This window comes from Poeciliopsis prolifica, unplaced genomic scaffold, assembly GCF_027474105.1.
Source record: "Poeciliopsis prolifica strain line A6 unplaced genomic scaffold, Auburn_PproV2 SCAFFOLD024, whole genome shotgun sequence".
Lineage (NCBI taxonomy): Eukaryota > Metazoa > Chordata > Actinopteri > Cyprinodontiformes > Poeciliidae > Poeciliopsis > Poeciliopsis prolifica.
In genome coordinates this window covers 100,726-116,474 of record NW_026562399.1, presented here as the reverse complement: position 1 = coordinate 116,474, position 15,749 = coordinate 100,726, and the positions used below count along the sequence as shown (strand labels likewise).

Below are 15,749 nucleotides of genomic sequence, written 5' to 3'. Positions count from 1 at the left end.
GCAGGATCAGAACTGAAAACTTCTTGATATTTGCATTATCTCTGACTGTTCATCATCATTACAAATGCATAAAAATATAAATTGCTTTTTCAAATGATAAACTTTCATTTCCTAAAATGAAAGTTAGCATTCCTTTCACTTGTAGCAAAGGGGAAGTCTGCAGTTAAAAATACTTTTAAACATCAACATGTTAAAAGCTCAGTCATTTGTTAGATTTAACAATAGTACAGTGTTAGGCTGGTCTTTGCAGCAGATTGCAGAAGGTGCTTTAAAGATTTTTACAGAAGTTGAACGAGGTGAAGTTAAATTACGCCACTTGAGGAATTCTGCATAAATCATATTCACAGATAAAGAAGCAAAATTTATTTTTTTGTATAGTTTTGGTTTTATTGCAGCCCGGAGTATACCGTTCATTTGGCAAATAGCTTTTTTTCAATCTATATATTCCAGTTAATGATTAATCTATTATTTCAATAACTGATTGTTTAAATATTTTCAGCAGTAGTGTTCTGCATTAATAATAAGATGATGAAAATACATTTTCACTAACCGCAGACTAACAGCTTTTAGTCATGTAGAGCAGGGAGTTTACATATTTACTCTCAAACTGATCTGAACAAAAAAAAATCTTGAAGATATGTTAGATAAAAATTTATTCACATTAATTAAATTGACCTTGTATCAAAACATGACCAAGATCTCTGGAGGAATTTTAAACTCTTCTAAAGAAATGTTGGTAATCCTTCAAGTTTCTTTTAAAGCTCAAGTCTTGACTGAGGAAATGATCACTCAATCAACTTCTTCCTTTGTTGGCTTGGTGATACACTTTGGGTTGCCACTCACTCATCTTCTATGAGTGAGCAGCATTTATACTCTTTGATTTTTCTCTTGATCTGTTTGGGTGTGTCCTGGTAGTAGTTCTTCTCATCTCGAGCCATCGCCTCCATGGATCAAGGGACTGATCCATGGCCTCCAGCTTCTCATCTCGACTCGGGACCAACATCTGGACCTGAGTTAATAAACTTCAATGAACAATTTTTCTTCCTCTTTGTGTGAATTTTTTATGAATCCAAAATCCAACGATGGTATGAGGTCCTTTGCTGGTAGTGGGGAGTTTGGCAGTGTCGAAACAGAGATCCAGAGTATCTATTCTTAGCTTTTCATCAACCTATAGTCGTGAGTTTTCGGCTGCATTCACACCAGCCCTGTTGTGATTTAATTGAACTCTGGTTGGTTTACCTAGAAAGTCCAGTTTGCTTGGGAAGGTGTACACCTAAAAACCTCTGTGTCTGTTCAGTTGTAGCGAACTCTGGTGTGGTTCGAATACATATGTGAACATCAGTGGTTCTTGGTGCAGCGCCACCACAGGTGAGGAAGTATCAGATGAAAATGTAACGTCATTTTGGTCCCCAACTGAACCAACTCTACCAGACTACCACATCTGGAAACAACTAAAGTTGATCTCAAATGGCAGTAAACATTTCTTCCACTCTTAATTCATTGTTGGATCCTTCAAGGTTTGATTTCCTAAAAATACTGTAATGACCAAACCACAAATGAAAATGTAGATACTCATGTTGAAGCGCCAATGAGTTTTGAGCCATTTATGACAAATTAAAAAGCTGTTTTTAAGAAGCAAGAACAACATAGAAAAACTACAAACAGAGAAAACATAAACACAGAGTCTCTACTTGTTTATCATATTTTCCAACAAACAGCAGGTTGTGTGGCTCTGGTGTTCAGTCCCAGACCTAAAGGGACTGATCCATGGCCTCCAGAGCAGCGAGCGAGCTGACAAAGGCTTCGTAGTGCTGCGGGTAGCAGCGTTTATACTCGTTGATTTTTCTCTTGATCTGTTTGGGTGTGTCCTGGTAGTAGTTCTTCTCATCTCGAGCCATCGCCTGCAGGAGCGACACAAAGAGGGATGATGAAGAAGGAAGTTTTTAGAAACAGCCTGGACAAACGCAAAACAGAGATTTGGAATGAGAATTTGATTTAACAAAGGTTAAAAGAAAACCAGATTACCTGGTTATATATTCTAGCTCCATTCCAGACAAAGACCGTATTAATACATTTCTTTAAAAAGAACCTGACAGACAACATAGAGCAGGGTGACAGTAGTAGTAAGGTCTGTACAAAAGTGAAAGTATTCATGTAGTATTAGGGGCCAATTCTTGTCTAAACATTTAAATGCGACAGAAAATCATTAAGGGGGTCAAATGGTTTTCACAGCACAATGCAACAGCTTCCTCCTCATTACGAGTTCTTAATTCAAACTCCGATGTTTAGATTTAGTTATTTTATCGTCATCACACAAAAACAGGACTGCCAATTTGTCAATGACATGTTGGTTGGCAGCTGGAATACACAGAAAAAAATACTGAAAAAATGTTAATACATTCACATTTAAAAAACACATTTTACAACATTACATTTATATAATGTAATGTTTATATAATATATATATATATACAAAACTTAGCATTTTTAGACTGTATGAATCTGGAGGATTTTTTTTTACTCTGAAATACAACAACTTATCAATACACTAAGACAAAATTGTTCTCTTTTGCTCATTATTGGGAGCTGATCTGTATAGTTTTTGAACTATAAAATGTTTTGTTTTTCTCAGAAAAAAAACAAAAACATTTTGTTTCTGCCCAGATTAGAGTCAGACGGTCAGTTTGCCTTCAACAAACCTTGAAGGACTCCAAGACGTTCAGATTTTAAAGTGTAAATAAACACTCCAAACTAAACTTATTTTTGCCAATTAACGGTCTCAAAGGGTCGTGTAGGGTTCTACATGTTTTTGTACAAATTTTGACATTTTTGTGTCAATTTGTTCAGTTTGACATCAAAAGTCTCCAGTAACACAAAAAACTGATGTCATTAGTTTTTCTTTTTAATATATAGTTGCTGAAAGGTATGAAAAGTCAAATAAAATGACCAAGTGGAAAAGTTGGCAGCAGTGCCTCTTTATTCCTGACCACAGCCCCACTCGGCAGTCATATTTTGAAGATAAACCAACAACCAAGAAGATCAGATAAATCTGACTTTCGTTCTTGAACTTAGCTCTTACTTCAAATCTCATCATAGAAACAAACTCTACATCTTGTGGCACCATTTAAAGCCTCAAAATATAAAAGTGTGTTTTTCAGCTTGTTTTAATCAGAGACACTTTTTGTCGCAAGGCACAATCAGCCACAGCTCTTCAGGATTCAGAGTCAAGGATGAAAATTTTTCTGTGAAAAGACTTCAATACTGGAGACTATACTAGGTATAAAACTAGTTCTGGACCCCAAATTGTTTATTCTAGGTTTATATCCAGACAGACATCATATGTCCAGAAAGACTACTATTGCCATGGACTTATGGCAATAGTTTTATCATGGAAGAGTAACACTAAACCAACACTCATTAACTGGATTAAAGAATTATCCACAACATTACCGATGGAAAAGATTGCTTTTTTTTATAAAAGGGAAACTCTTGTTATTTCAAGACATTTGGGGTCCTGTTTTGGAATGGATAGAAAAAAATGGATGTGGAGGGTGCTGAATTATAGTTGTGGTCGCTCCCCTGCAGTGCTCCAAGATAATCCATTACTTAGGATTGTATATTTGAATCACATATAATGCTGAAATATATGGGCTAATCCTTGTGATTGTTATTATTGTAATTATTTCTTATTTCTAGGGGGTTTAGGATCGGGAGCATGACATTTTTTTTTTGTTTGTTCTTTCAGTTCTTTGTTTGTTTTTTTGTTTAACGGGTATGCAATAAGAGTTGCTCTTAAATGTCCCAACCTGGTTTATGAAGAATGACAAGTTGGGTGTTGGACAAAAAAAAAAAAAAAAGTAATTATTCTGGATGTTTTTTGATGTGAGAGCACATTTAAGTCCTGTTTATTAAGAAAAAATGTTGAAAAAAAAACCCCAATATGTTTCATGCCTCCATTGTCGAGGCGGCTTATTAGAGCCGTGGTCGCAAGGTTGTCGGTGCCTGTCGTGGTGGCAACCCTGGAACCCATTGATGGACGGATGGATGGCTGAATGGATGGCCATTGGTTATGAAACATCTTTAGTCTCACACAGCAATGGCTCCACACAATAGATAAAATCCTGAACACAAAATAGATAAAATTCTGAAGTTTATGAGCAGTTGGACTCAAATTTGTAATCGCAAAAATATGAAACAACAAAATATGACTGTCGTTTATCGCTGTTTGTGGATGTTGCTTATGTGTCACATTTATGGAAAAGAACAGAAGAGGGTTGAGTGAAGACAAGCCTTTGGGCCACTGGATGTCAAAATTGGGGATCAGGGGCCATTTTCAGCCCTCTGCAGGATTTGGCTTGCCTCCTCAGTATGCAAGAATAGCAAGAGATTTTTAACAACCAAAGATAATCGTAAACATATTTTTAAGTACTTATAGCATTGACTATGTCTCTGCTTTCATTGAATACACTTTGATAAAAACAGACAGAACTGCCCAAGATAAAAAGAAAAGAAAAATGAGGACAAAAACATCTTGGAAAATATACACCTGTCTTCCAATACAGCAAGTATGCAAGACAGTCAACAATGGTGTACAGAATCCTTTTCTAGAAAATTAAGACTGTTGTATTAAACATATTGTCAAATTATGGCCCTCTGGTTCTCTCAGCTTGATCATTTTGGTCCAAGACAGCTTGGACACGACTCCTTTAGGTAGAAGCAACAGGAAATAAAGCATGGTTGTAAAACATACTGTCACACTCCTTTGAGTTTTCAGAGTTCCAAAGTTTAAAAGCACAGAATACAAGCTGAACTTATTATTTTCTGCCACCGTTTCTGTTTGAAACGTCACCTTGTAGTTGTCCTTATGTTCTCGGATCATATGCTGGACGTATTCGATCAGGTCAGATGACAACGTCTTTGAGTCCTTCTCCTGAAGGCTGGCCTCCTCCTGTAGCTCTGATGGTGACCAAGCAAACCAGACATCAATCTTTAAAGAATTACTCAAAATTTTAGTCCTTTGAGCCTTCGGAGGAGAAATATTAATTTATGGTCAAATTTAAGGGTATTTTTATATTAAATATATTATGTTAAGTTTTGGCTTAATTACTTCTCTGAATATGTTTTTGTCAGCAAACTGCTTCTTTTAAAAGTGTGAATAGTCCAGTTAACAATCAAATACCGAATTAGCTGGCGATTATTTCAATAATTGATTCATCACGTTTAATTTTTTCAGCCCTAGAAAAGTCCTTGATGAAGATTCAGAAACTCACTGGTGAGGATGTAAGGTTTGGTGACGATGTGGGCAGGTCTTCTGTCATCAGTGTCTCCTCCAAGGAGCTGCAGGAACAAACACAAACAAGAAAGTTCAAATGTATTTGTAAAGCACATATCACAGGGTTTAAAATCATAAAGTGCTCCACAAGACACAAACATAAAAGAATATAAAAACTGTCAGTAAAAAATCTATATTAAAAAAAGTAAATAAAAAAAAAAATATCACCCTAACAAGCTGCAGTTCAGATTACCAAGCAGCAGCAAAGAAGATTGCTGATCTATTTGAACTCTAAGGAATGAAAGAGCATTTTTAAAAAGTCTGAACTTATCTTCAGAAGGGTTAAAAAAAGAGTGAAAAAATTTCAGCTTGAAAATCTTAATTTCAGGAAGCAAAGCAAATATGAGCAGTTTAAGATCTTAAGAGATTCAACGTGTATCATAACCACTTTGTTTTTTCTCTGAATTACTCCATTAAAGACTAAATGTATCAAACTGTTTTGTAGAACAGTTGCTGTAATTTCATTGTTAAATGAATTTCCAAGTTTAAAGCTGATTTTGGGAAGCATCAAGCTGGTTTTAGAGGTGGTTGAATTTAGTAAATACAAAGGGTCGTGTGTGTCGGCGCAACTGGAGAGGGAGACGGACAACATCAGATCTGTGCAGCAGGAGACTTGACTGAATGTTTAAAAAAAGCAAAAAATATAAAAGAAAAGACATAAAACGGCAATCAAAGTTCGCCGCAAAGTTTGTGCATTTTAAAAACTGGATTGGAGCTTGTACCCAGGAAACACCGCCTGGTGAAAAAGGACAGGGGGAAGAAAGACGCTTTCGGTGAGATCTGGACTTTACTTTTCTTTTTGGGGATTTTTGGTGGTACCACTCTTTTTTCTTATCTTTTTGAGGGGTGGAAGGGCTTGACGTTTTGGATATTTCATTTTGGTCTGGGACTTTGGATTAAAACAAAGAAATACTTCCAGGACTTTGTTCTGTTTTTGAGAATATGGAACTCATTTGCAGACATTGTTTTCATTAAAAAAGTACGGGAATTTTTGAACATTTAATTATTTAGTTAATGTTTTGATGACATAAACTGAATTATTTAAATCTAACCTATAATTATTTTTGGAGGAATTTTTGGTTACTAATCTATTTAACAGAGTAACTATTATTATTTCTTAGTATTGTGGTTTTTGAATAATTGTTGCTAAAAATCAACAAATCTCATATGGAAAGATTGGATATTTTACTTTCTTATCAAAATAAATGGTGTAACATATTTTACCTGACCCCACCGGAGTATATTGTGAGTTCCACTTTAAATCAAGCTGAATTTGACTAACGTCTGATTTGAGCTTCATAACCGAAACTCTACCGCCCCCTCCTGGCCTAAATTTGAACTGCAGCATCACACTTCTGTGGAAGCTCTTTGCTTAGGAACCAGATAACATTGTACTTAGCTTTTAATTACCCAAGTTTCTGTTTACGCACTTGAAAACAAAACCTTTGTGTCACATTTAAGCCCCGCTGTTCTCCTTACTGTCTGTTTCTTTATGGGTAGAGTCCGATTGGGATCAAACGACAGACCCATCTCCTGCAGGTTCCTGGCCATAGATTTGTTGTTGTCCCAGGCATTCCTAATCTGAGCACTAAAAGAGAGAGAAAATATTGAAGACACACAGATCCAGGAACGACAAAATCCTTCTCATACATTCCCAAATGTATTTACAAAACAAACAAAAGGCAACAAAAAGCAGCAGATAAATCATGCGACAATAAAATATTTTACAAGATTTCCGCTCTTTTGAACTGAATTAGTTTGGCATAAAAACCGGGTCAGATCTATTTTTCTTCTAGAAATTACAGTTATTTGTGACAGAGAATTAGGGACGGGATAATAAAATAATAGAGATAATATTACAAGAAATATTACAATAAGTCAAAATAACATGAAAATATTACCAGATTAAAGCAGAAATAATACAAGAATAAAGTTATATTATGAGAATAATGTTGTATGACAAAAAACCATTAAGAAAGTAAAGATATTGCGCAAGTCAAAAATAATACATTAAAGTTGTAACATTAGAATACAACCATAATATTGATAGAATAAAGTCATATGACAGTCACAACATTATGAGTATAAGGTCAAAATAATACAAAAATAAAATCTTATTATCATAACTAGAAAATTTCCGAAGAAATTTAACCTGCCAAAGTGTGCCCGTTGGTTTGGACCCAGCGGTCTGATGCTAAAAATGAGCATCAAAGCTAAGCTTGGCAACAAAATTACACAGTATTATGTGGAGAATCACAAGAATGTTCACTAACATGGACTTGCAGTATGTTGAAATGAGTGTATAAGCTAAAATTACCCAAAATGCTAATGTCAGCATGAATACTCTCAGTAGCATGTGGGGGACCACTAGCATGTTGTCTGTAATTAACTTACTCCATTCAGTATACTAAAAATTGCTAACAAGTAGGAAAAATAGCTAAAAGCTTATTTAAGGTAAAAGGCTAAAACGATAATGCTGGCCAATCTGGCCAGCACTATCAAAAGTGGGTGGGCACCCACTAAAGTGTTGTAGTCTCTTTATATAAAGAGAATGTCTCTTTTTATAAAATAAATATATAAAGAGACATTCTATTAGGTGAAGAACAACAGGTGCCTGTCATGCAATGCATGGAGGCAGTGAGTCACTGCTCTCTTTATGCGTGGTTATGGGCAGGCCCCAACAACAAAGTCGTGGCATCAGCAGAATGCAGAATAAAATTTGAATAATCTCAAGGCTGAATTTAACACTATTGTTTCCATTACACTTTTCTAATGACATACTCAGATACAGCACTAACTAACCCTATGTTAACAAACATCTTTAGTAATTACTTTGTTTTCTCTTAAAATATTCTAATTTTACAATTAACTGAAATTAGGACCTTAAGACATTAATCATCAAAATTAACAACTAAAATATATACACGTGTTTTTATTCCATCTATAAAACACACTAATGTCACCTGAATAAATAGAATAAGCCATTTCGATTTTATGGAAATTATTAAAACAAATTTGTTTTGAAAGTTTCACAAAGAGTATGAATCTTGAGATACATTGGTCCAGATGTGACCTCCAGGTTTCAGGTTTAAAACCAGAGCAGGTTCGATATAGACAGTGGCGGAGCCAGAGGGGTGGCACTTGCCACCCCCAACAGACCCCTGGCCACCCCTACTGCCACCCCACTGGAAATGGTAATTTTAAAATATAATACTTATGAGATCGGCAAAGATTTGCCAGGAAAACTGTAATTTCCGACTGTCCCTGAAGGCCCGACGCTGTTCATTGGTTAAACTGACATGTGGGTCCTGCTTGATCCAAAACACATCAACGGCTTTAGAGTTACACCGTCAGGAGTTTTGCAGGTATTTACATTTTACCGCTCAGCGGTAACCGCTGTTACCTTCCTAGTGAGAGGCGGCACTTGTCATACATTTCTAAAAAGAAAAAAAAAATGGTTGTGCACCACTGCGTAGTGCCTCGTTTATTATATTAGCCATGCTAGTGATGATAGATCGTGTTTTAGACAGATTCTTTAAACACATGTTTTAGTGACATGCTGCCCTCTATGTTTTATTTCTCCCAGCTCTTGCTTGAAATGTGTGTGGTAAGAATATGTGAAAAACCATCAAGTTTTATAATGACTGAAATGTAAGTAGGCTATGTCATATGAAAGCTTTGAATTATAACCTAACTAGTTATATTAATTAACTTTAATTAATATATTTTTAATTTAGTATTTTAGCTAGCTACAGAAAACTAAAAACTATAGTTTAAATAATAGTTAAAATAGTGTTGTCTCTGCCAAACAGTCATGGAGTCTAAATACCAGGCTGTCTTATTTTGTGTAGAGCCCAAATGAAGAAAAAAGGGAATATCTCCCAGTTCTTCTTAATGAGGCAAAAAACCAGGGCCAGACCAGGACCAGACAGAACCCTGCAGCAGTGACCAGGACCAGACAGAACCCTGCAGCAGTGACCAGGACCAGACAGAACCCTGCAGCAGTGACCAGGACCAGACAGAACCCTGTAGCAGTGACCAGGACCAGACAGAACCCTGTAGCAGTGACCAGGACCAGACAGAACCCTGTAGCAGTGACCAGGACCAGACAGAACCCTGCAGCAGTGACTAGGACCAGACAGAACCCTGATGGAGACGTCAAAAAATAGCTCCAGTGTAAGACGGCAACTGAATGCAACTCCAACCAAACTTCCACCTGCTAAAAAACAAGCCACTGAGTCAGAGACCTCCTTGGCTGCCGTCTTAGCAGCCATTAAAAGTTTGGATAGCAAGGTTGATGACTTTGGCAAACAGCTAAAAGAAATTCGGACTTGTTTGCCCGCATTACTCTCCAAGTGGAGCAGAACGCACTCGGCGTGGCTGAATGTAAATCTGCAACGGAAAACCTTGAACAGAAGTTTGCCGTAATGAATAAAGAAAACGCTGCTCTGAAAGAAAAACTCCTGGAGGCTGAAAGATACAAGCGTCGATGGAACCTGAGGCTGTCGGGCCTCAAAGAGCAAGAAGGAAAACCTCAAAGAAAAGGCAGAACAACTTCTCTCAACTATCTTACCACAATGGGCGGACCAGATAGGAGATGTGATCGATACAATCCATCGATTAGGAAGAAAAGAAGAGGGGGTCGAACCCGTCAAGTCATCCTGCAGTTCACTAGGAGGCGCCATCGAGACACCGTTTGGAAAGTGACGAAGGATTCAGCAGTGTGCAAAGAACAAGGTCTGCGTTTTGCTCAAGATTTTATGAAGGAAGACCGGCTGGCAAGAGAAGAACTGTGGCCTAAGATCACCAAGGCCAGATCCCAGGGTAAGGTGGCCTTTTACAGAGGTCACATCGCAGTGATCGACGGCAAGGTGATCAAAGCTTCATCTCCTTTCTGAGACTACAGATTACTCTCTGTTTATTACATCCCCCTATTACAGGGTTGAACAAAAAAAAAAAGCAGTTTTTTTTTCTTTTTTCATTTTAACATTGTTATATCTCTAAAATGCTTGTCATAGTTAAACTCTTATCTGCATTCCTGAGGTTATTTTTGTTTTTGTTCAAATGAAAAAGTAGTAGTTTTAAGCTAAGTTCAGTGAAGATTGTGGATGCAGGTTGTTTTTTCCATGTTATAATGTAAAGGCCATTCTCAAACTTTTCAGGGGCTTGCCTTTAGTTCATTCTATCTAAACAAATCCTTTAACTTTAAGGTTTGTGTCTTTAAAAAAAAAAAAAATTTAATTTGTTTCTTTTGTTTTTATTTTATGTCTTTAAAAGTTAATCTTAAGTTTTTGTCGCTAAATGTAAGGGGCTTAAGAGAAAATGTCAAAACATGACAGTGATGGCCATTGGTCTCTTTCTGTATTACATATTGAGGACTCGTTAATAATTCTCGGTAATATTTATGGTTACTGTAACATTTCCAAGAATAAAGAACTTCTTACAATTATTGAAGCAAATATTGAACAACTTAAACAAAGATTTTCTACTAAATATTTTATTAGGTGGGGATTGGAATATGGTTATGGACGAAGCTCTTGATAGATATCCAAGTAAGTTTGCAAATGCCCATCCAAACCGGACTCTGTCTGATTTCTGTAACAGATTGGAACTTATTGACTTATGGAGAGACAAACATATTAATGAAACTCAGTTCTCCTGGTTTAAATCAGATGCTTCAAGCAGATCTAGAATAGATTTTTGGCTAGGAACAGATGATGTTCTCAAACTAACATCAAACTGTAATATGTCTCCAACCCCTCTCACTGATCATTGCAGCATCAATTTATTAATTACTCCTCTTCCTGAGAGTTTGAGACATAGAGGGTATTGGAAATTCAATGCAGATCTCTTAAATATGAGCTGTATTGCAGAGAAATCAAAGATCTAGTGAATAAGATTCTGTTAATGAGTCAATAATAACCTACACCAAAAATGGGAATATCTAAAATATAAGATACGGGCTTTCTCTATCTCGTTTAGCAAAACCTAAAAAGAAACAATGACCTGGAAGAAGTAAGGTTAGTTAAAGAGTTAAACCTATTATACGTTAAACAGATGTTGACTGATGCTGACAAAAATAACCTCCTGATCCTACAAGCTCAATTGGACAACATCTATGAAAGAAAGGCCCGAGGAGCTTTTATCAGATCCAGAGCGAAGTGGATTGAGGAAGGGGAGAAAAACAGTTCAACCTTCTGCAGACTGGAAAAGAGGAGGCAAGTTAAAAATTACATTCAATCCCTTATTATTAACAACAATGAATGTACAGATCAAATTGTAATTGCAAAAGAAATCAGCAACTTTTATCAAAACCTTTATTGCTCTTCGTTTTCAACCCAAGACTGCGACCTTCTGCTAAACCAAGTCAAAGACTTTGTCCCTCAAATCTCTGAGGATTTTAAGGAAAACTGCGACAAAGATATTAATATCGAGGAATTAGATAGCGCCATCAGGTGTTTGAAACTGGATAAATCTCCTGGCCCGGATGGCCTTACTGCCAATTTCTATAGACACTTCTGGGATTATCTCAGAGAACTTATATTCCATGGTTTAAAGAGATCTTAATAATAATTTACTTCCTCCCACCATGAAGCAGGGCGTTATCACCCTTATACCCAAACCAGGAAGAGACAACAAGGTTCTCGACAACTACCGTCCGATCACCCTTCTAAACTGTGACTATAAACTATTGACGTATATATATACAAACAGATTAAAGACGGGTCTGAAGGATGTTATTTCTGAAACACAGACAGGTTTTATGTCCAAAAGATCGATACATGATAACATCAGACTGGTGCAGGATTTACTTGAGTACAGTGACCTGATTGAAGATAAAGGCTTCATCCTTTTCCTAGACTTCTACAAAGCCTTTGATATGTTGGAACATCAGTTTATTTTCAAGGTTTGCAGATGTTTGGATTTGGACCAAACTTCTGTAGTATAATAAAATGCTTCTATGACGGCACCACGAGCTCAGTTGCACTGCCACATGTACATCTCCACGTTTTCTCCATTAATAGGGCGTTAAACAGGGTTGCAATATTTCCCCGTTTCTCTTCATCTTGGCTGTTGAAGTGATGAGTATTTTCATAAAAAACTCAAATATACCGAAATTGAAAGTTTTGGATGACCAAATTATAATTAGTCAACTAGCTGATGACACCACAATTTTTTTGAAGAATCTAGACCAAACCCCTAAAGTACTCAAGTTAATTAATATTTTCTCCAAAGCATCAGGATTAACCTTAAATCTGCAGAAGTGTGAACTGATGGCGATTCATGCCTCTGATCTGACGGAAGCCTATAGTATTCCCATTAAATCTTCAGTTAAATATCTTGGTATTTTAATAACTAAAGATGTTAAACTCAGTGAAACCATTAACATAGAGAATAAAATACAAAACTGCAAATCTCAGTTAAATAGATGGCTCCAAAGAGATCTGACCTTGTTTGGGAGAACCTATTTAACCAAAATGGAGTCGCTATCCCGGTGCATTTACCCAGCTTATTCTATGGCCATACCTAATAAATATATTAAAGCTATAAATCAGCTGAACTTTAATTTCATCTGAAAAATCGAGTCCACTACTTAAAGAAAGCAAATATGGTTAAAGACTTTAAAGATAGTGGTTTATAAGCTATTGACTTTGAATGTTTAAACGCCGTCTTAAAGGTAAATTGGTTGAAATTTTTAATGAATGGAAACAGTGTCTGGTACTGTCTCCCCAAAGGTTTGTTTAAAAAAATAGGATGCATGGATTTTGTTCTTAGATGTGACTTTGATGTCAACAGACTTTCTGTTAAGTTATCTGCTTTTCACAAGCAGGTTTTGTTGTGCTGGAAACTTATGTACACACACAACTTTACTCCTCACCAAACCTCACCAAACAATAGATATGTGTTACACAGAAATAAATCTTTGTATTTGGATCACTGGATGGAAAAAGGTATTTGGTCCATAAGACATTTTCTTAATGACAGTGGAGATTGGTTGTCTTATGACGAATTTTGCTTAATGTATAACTTGGTTTGCTCACGCACTCAGTTTCATATGGTATTAAACTCCATCCCCACTGCAGTCAAATATCTGGTTCAAAATATAAACATTAAATCAGCTGACCTTCAGTTTCCAGCTCTTCAACTGTTTGGATTTAACCTCTTGAACAAAAGTAATTCTAACAAACGGATGCGTCAGCATCTTACTAATATTATATTTCCTGTCCGACCAAATAAAAACTCCATTTTAAATTTGTTCTCTGATTCAGAGGTTAATAAGTGGAGAACTGCTTACCTTAAATATCCTCTGAGCCCTAAAGCTAAAGTTCATTTTAAAATTCTCAACAACATTTTTCCAGCCAGGGAACTTTTAAGACAAAGATTTAACTTCGACATTACATGTGCACCTTTTGTAATACTGACATTGAAACAACAGATCATCTTTTTTTCTATTGTGTGCAAACTGCATCATTTTGGAGAAACTTTCAGGACTGGATCTCAACTAAACTTTCCCTCCATCATCCATTAAAAAAAGAGGATGTAATATTTGGAACCACCCACAAAGACACAAAAACCGATCTGGTTCTGAACAATCTGCTGATCCTCGCCAAATTCTTCATCCACTCCTGTAAATGGGGAAATAGAAAACCGGACTTTTCAGCTTTTAAAAACCATCTGATGGAGAACCACTATAGAACCTTAAAACTGATCAAAAACAAGCAGGGAATTAAACTTTTGGACGCTTATAACGACCTGACTTTATTTGAAAACTAAAGCCCTTTTGTCTTTTTTTTTTCTTCTCTTTTCTGTTTTTTATTTTTGTTCAGTAATCCCTCTGTTTGATGTCTGACTGATTTTATTTATTTAACTTCTTTATTTTGTTATTATCCTTTAGTTATATGTGTGCCTTAAGCCTGTAAACTTTACTTTTCCATGTATGTATATGCCACGTGAATTTGTATAATTGTTAAGTAATTAATAAAAAATAAAAAATAAATTACATGTTCTCTGTTCCATAGTGCCGTTTAACGTCTTGTTTGGTCATGGCAAATCTTAGTTAAATAAACCATTTAAATTTGAGTGTGTGTGTGAGAAAATATTTGTTTCCTTTCGTTCATCATTTGTATATGGACCCCTCTGATAAAGCCTTGCTCACCCTTTGGCCACCCCTTGAAAAAAAGTCTAGCTCCGCCACTGGATATAGACCGTAAAAACTGTGAAATAACCCGATATTTCAGCGACATCGTGGTCTAAAGCGATGAGACCACGAGTGTTGAGAACAAAACAGTAAAAACACATTTTAACAAGCTGTTACGAATCCTGCTGCTAGCTAACAGCCGAATGGTTCGGAACTCACTGTTCAATCCTCGGGTTGGCCTTCTTTAGAAATTTCTTCTTCAGCTTCTTCCGGTCCGTGTTGTAGTCGAACCGCTTTCTTCTCTTCGACTGTTTGGTTTTCGCCATTTTTAAAATGTGAAAATTGCTTCGAACTCGGGCGAAGCAGCACTGGAGTAGCGAGGCACACAGAACGTGCAGCTGGAAACAGGATCCACGTGTTTGCGTCGCTCCGGTCATGTGACTGGAAGTCACGCCTTTATCCAACACTTTTTAAATAAGCAAATATAAAAAAGTAAAATACAAAACAAAGCGTAAGAACTAAACATAAAAAAAAAAAATTGTTCTTATATCAAGTGATTTTTAGGTAGGTAAAATAAAACAAGACTTAGATTTTATAAAAAATATTTATATAAACCTCAAATAAAAAAAAAATATTTGAACATATTTATTATTTGGGAACTTGCTTGGTTAAAAAAAATAAATCTGGTTGTTGGGAACACAAATACTCACATTTGAAATTTTAAGACAAAAAGATAAAATATATTGTTCAATTTGTTTAGAAATATTTTTGTATGTTTAATTGTTGATTTATTTTACTTTTTATCTTTATTTTGTAACACTTTTTTAAAATTTGTAATAAAAGTTAAAGCAAACCAAAATTAATTCTTATGGCTCACAACAGCAAAAAAAAAAAAAAAACCCAAAACAAATCAAAACATTTCTACATTTTCTAATAATCAAAATGTTAATATAACTGTGAAGGACCAACTTCCAAAAGAGGACAAAAAAAGGTGTTCAAAATATAAAGATTTCAATTTAATTCTTCAAAAAATGATAAACAAGAAACAATTACATACAAAAAGAAAGAATAACAAATTTGAAACGAACTTAACTGAGGTCAACTGACCTCTCACCAAAACAAAACAAAACTGACCTACAAAGAACAAAAGGCTGCTTAAATAGGGGTGGAGTTTCCTAAAGCTACCACATGAGGGGGGCACAACATAACAAAAGAACAAACAAATACAAAATTAACCAAAATATTCTATAAAACAAATAAAGCAAAACAAACTTTAAC

General features: G+C 35.8%; 1 protein-coding gene across 1 annotated transcript; it reads right to left on the bottom strand.

The window, feature by feature from the left end:
- Positions 1-1,589: 1,589 nt before the first annotated feature.
- On the bottom strand, positions 1,590-14,900 carry nop16 (NOP16 nucleolar protein homolog (yeast)). Its single transcript, XM_055046753.1, has 5 exons — positions 14,691-14,900; positions 6,812-6,920; positions 5,271-5,337; positions 4,850-4,956; positions 1,590-1,901 (listed from the first exon to the last, which is right to left on the bottom strand). The coding sequence occupies exons 1-5, from the start codon at positions 14,795-14,797 to the stop codon at positions 1,752-1,754; spliced, it is 540 nt and encodes a 179-aa protein (XP_054902728.1). The 5' UTR covers positions 14,798-14,900; the 3' UTR covers positions 1,590-1,751.
- Positions 14,901-15,749: the final 849 nt, after the last annotated feature.

Excerpts from the sequence above, each read along its gene's own strand:
- nop16 (XM_055046753.1), bottom strand. The coding sequence starts at position 14,797 with ATGGCGAAAACCAAACAGTCGAAGAGAAGAAAGCGGTTCGACTACAAC. Across the intron at positions 6,921-14,690 it reads GCCAACCCGAGGATTGAACA|TGCTCAGATTAGGAATGCCT; the intron begins GTGAGTTCCGAA and ends TCTCTCTTTTAG. Across the intron at positions 5,338-6,811 it reads TACCCATAAAGAAACAGACA|CTCCTTGGAGGAGACACTGA; the intron begins GTAAGGAGAACA and ends TTGTTCCTGCAG.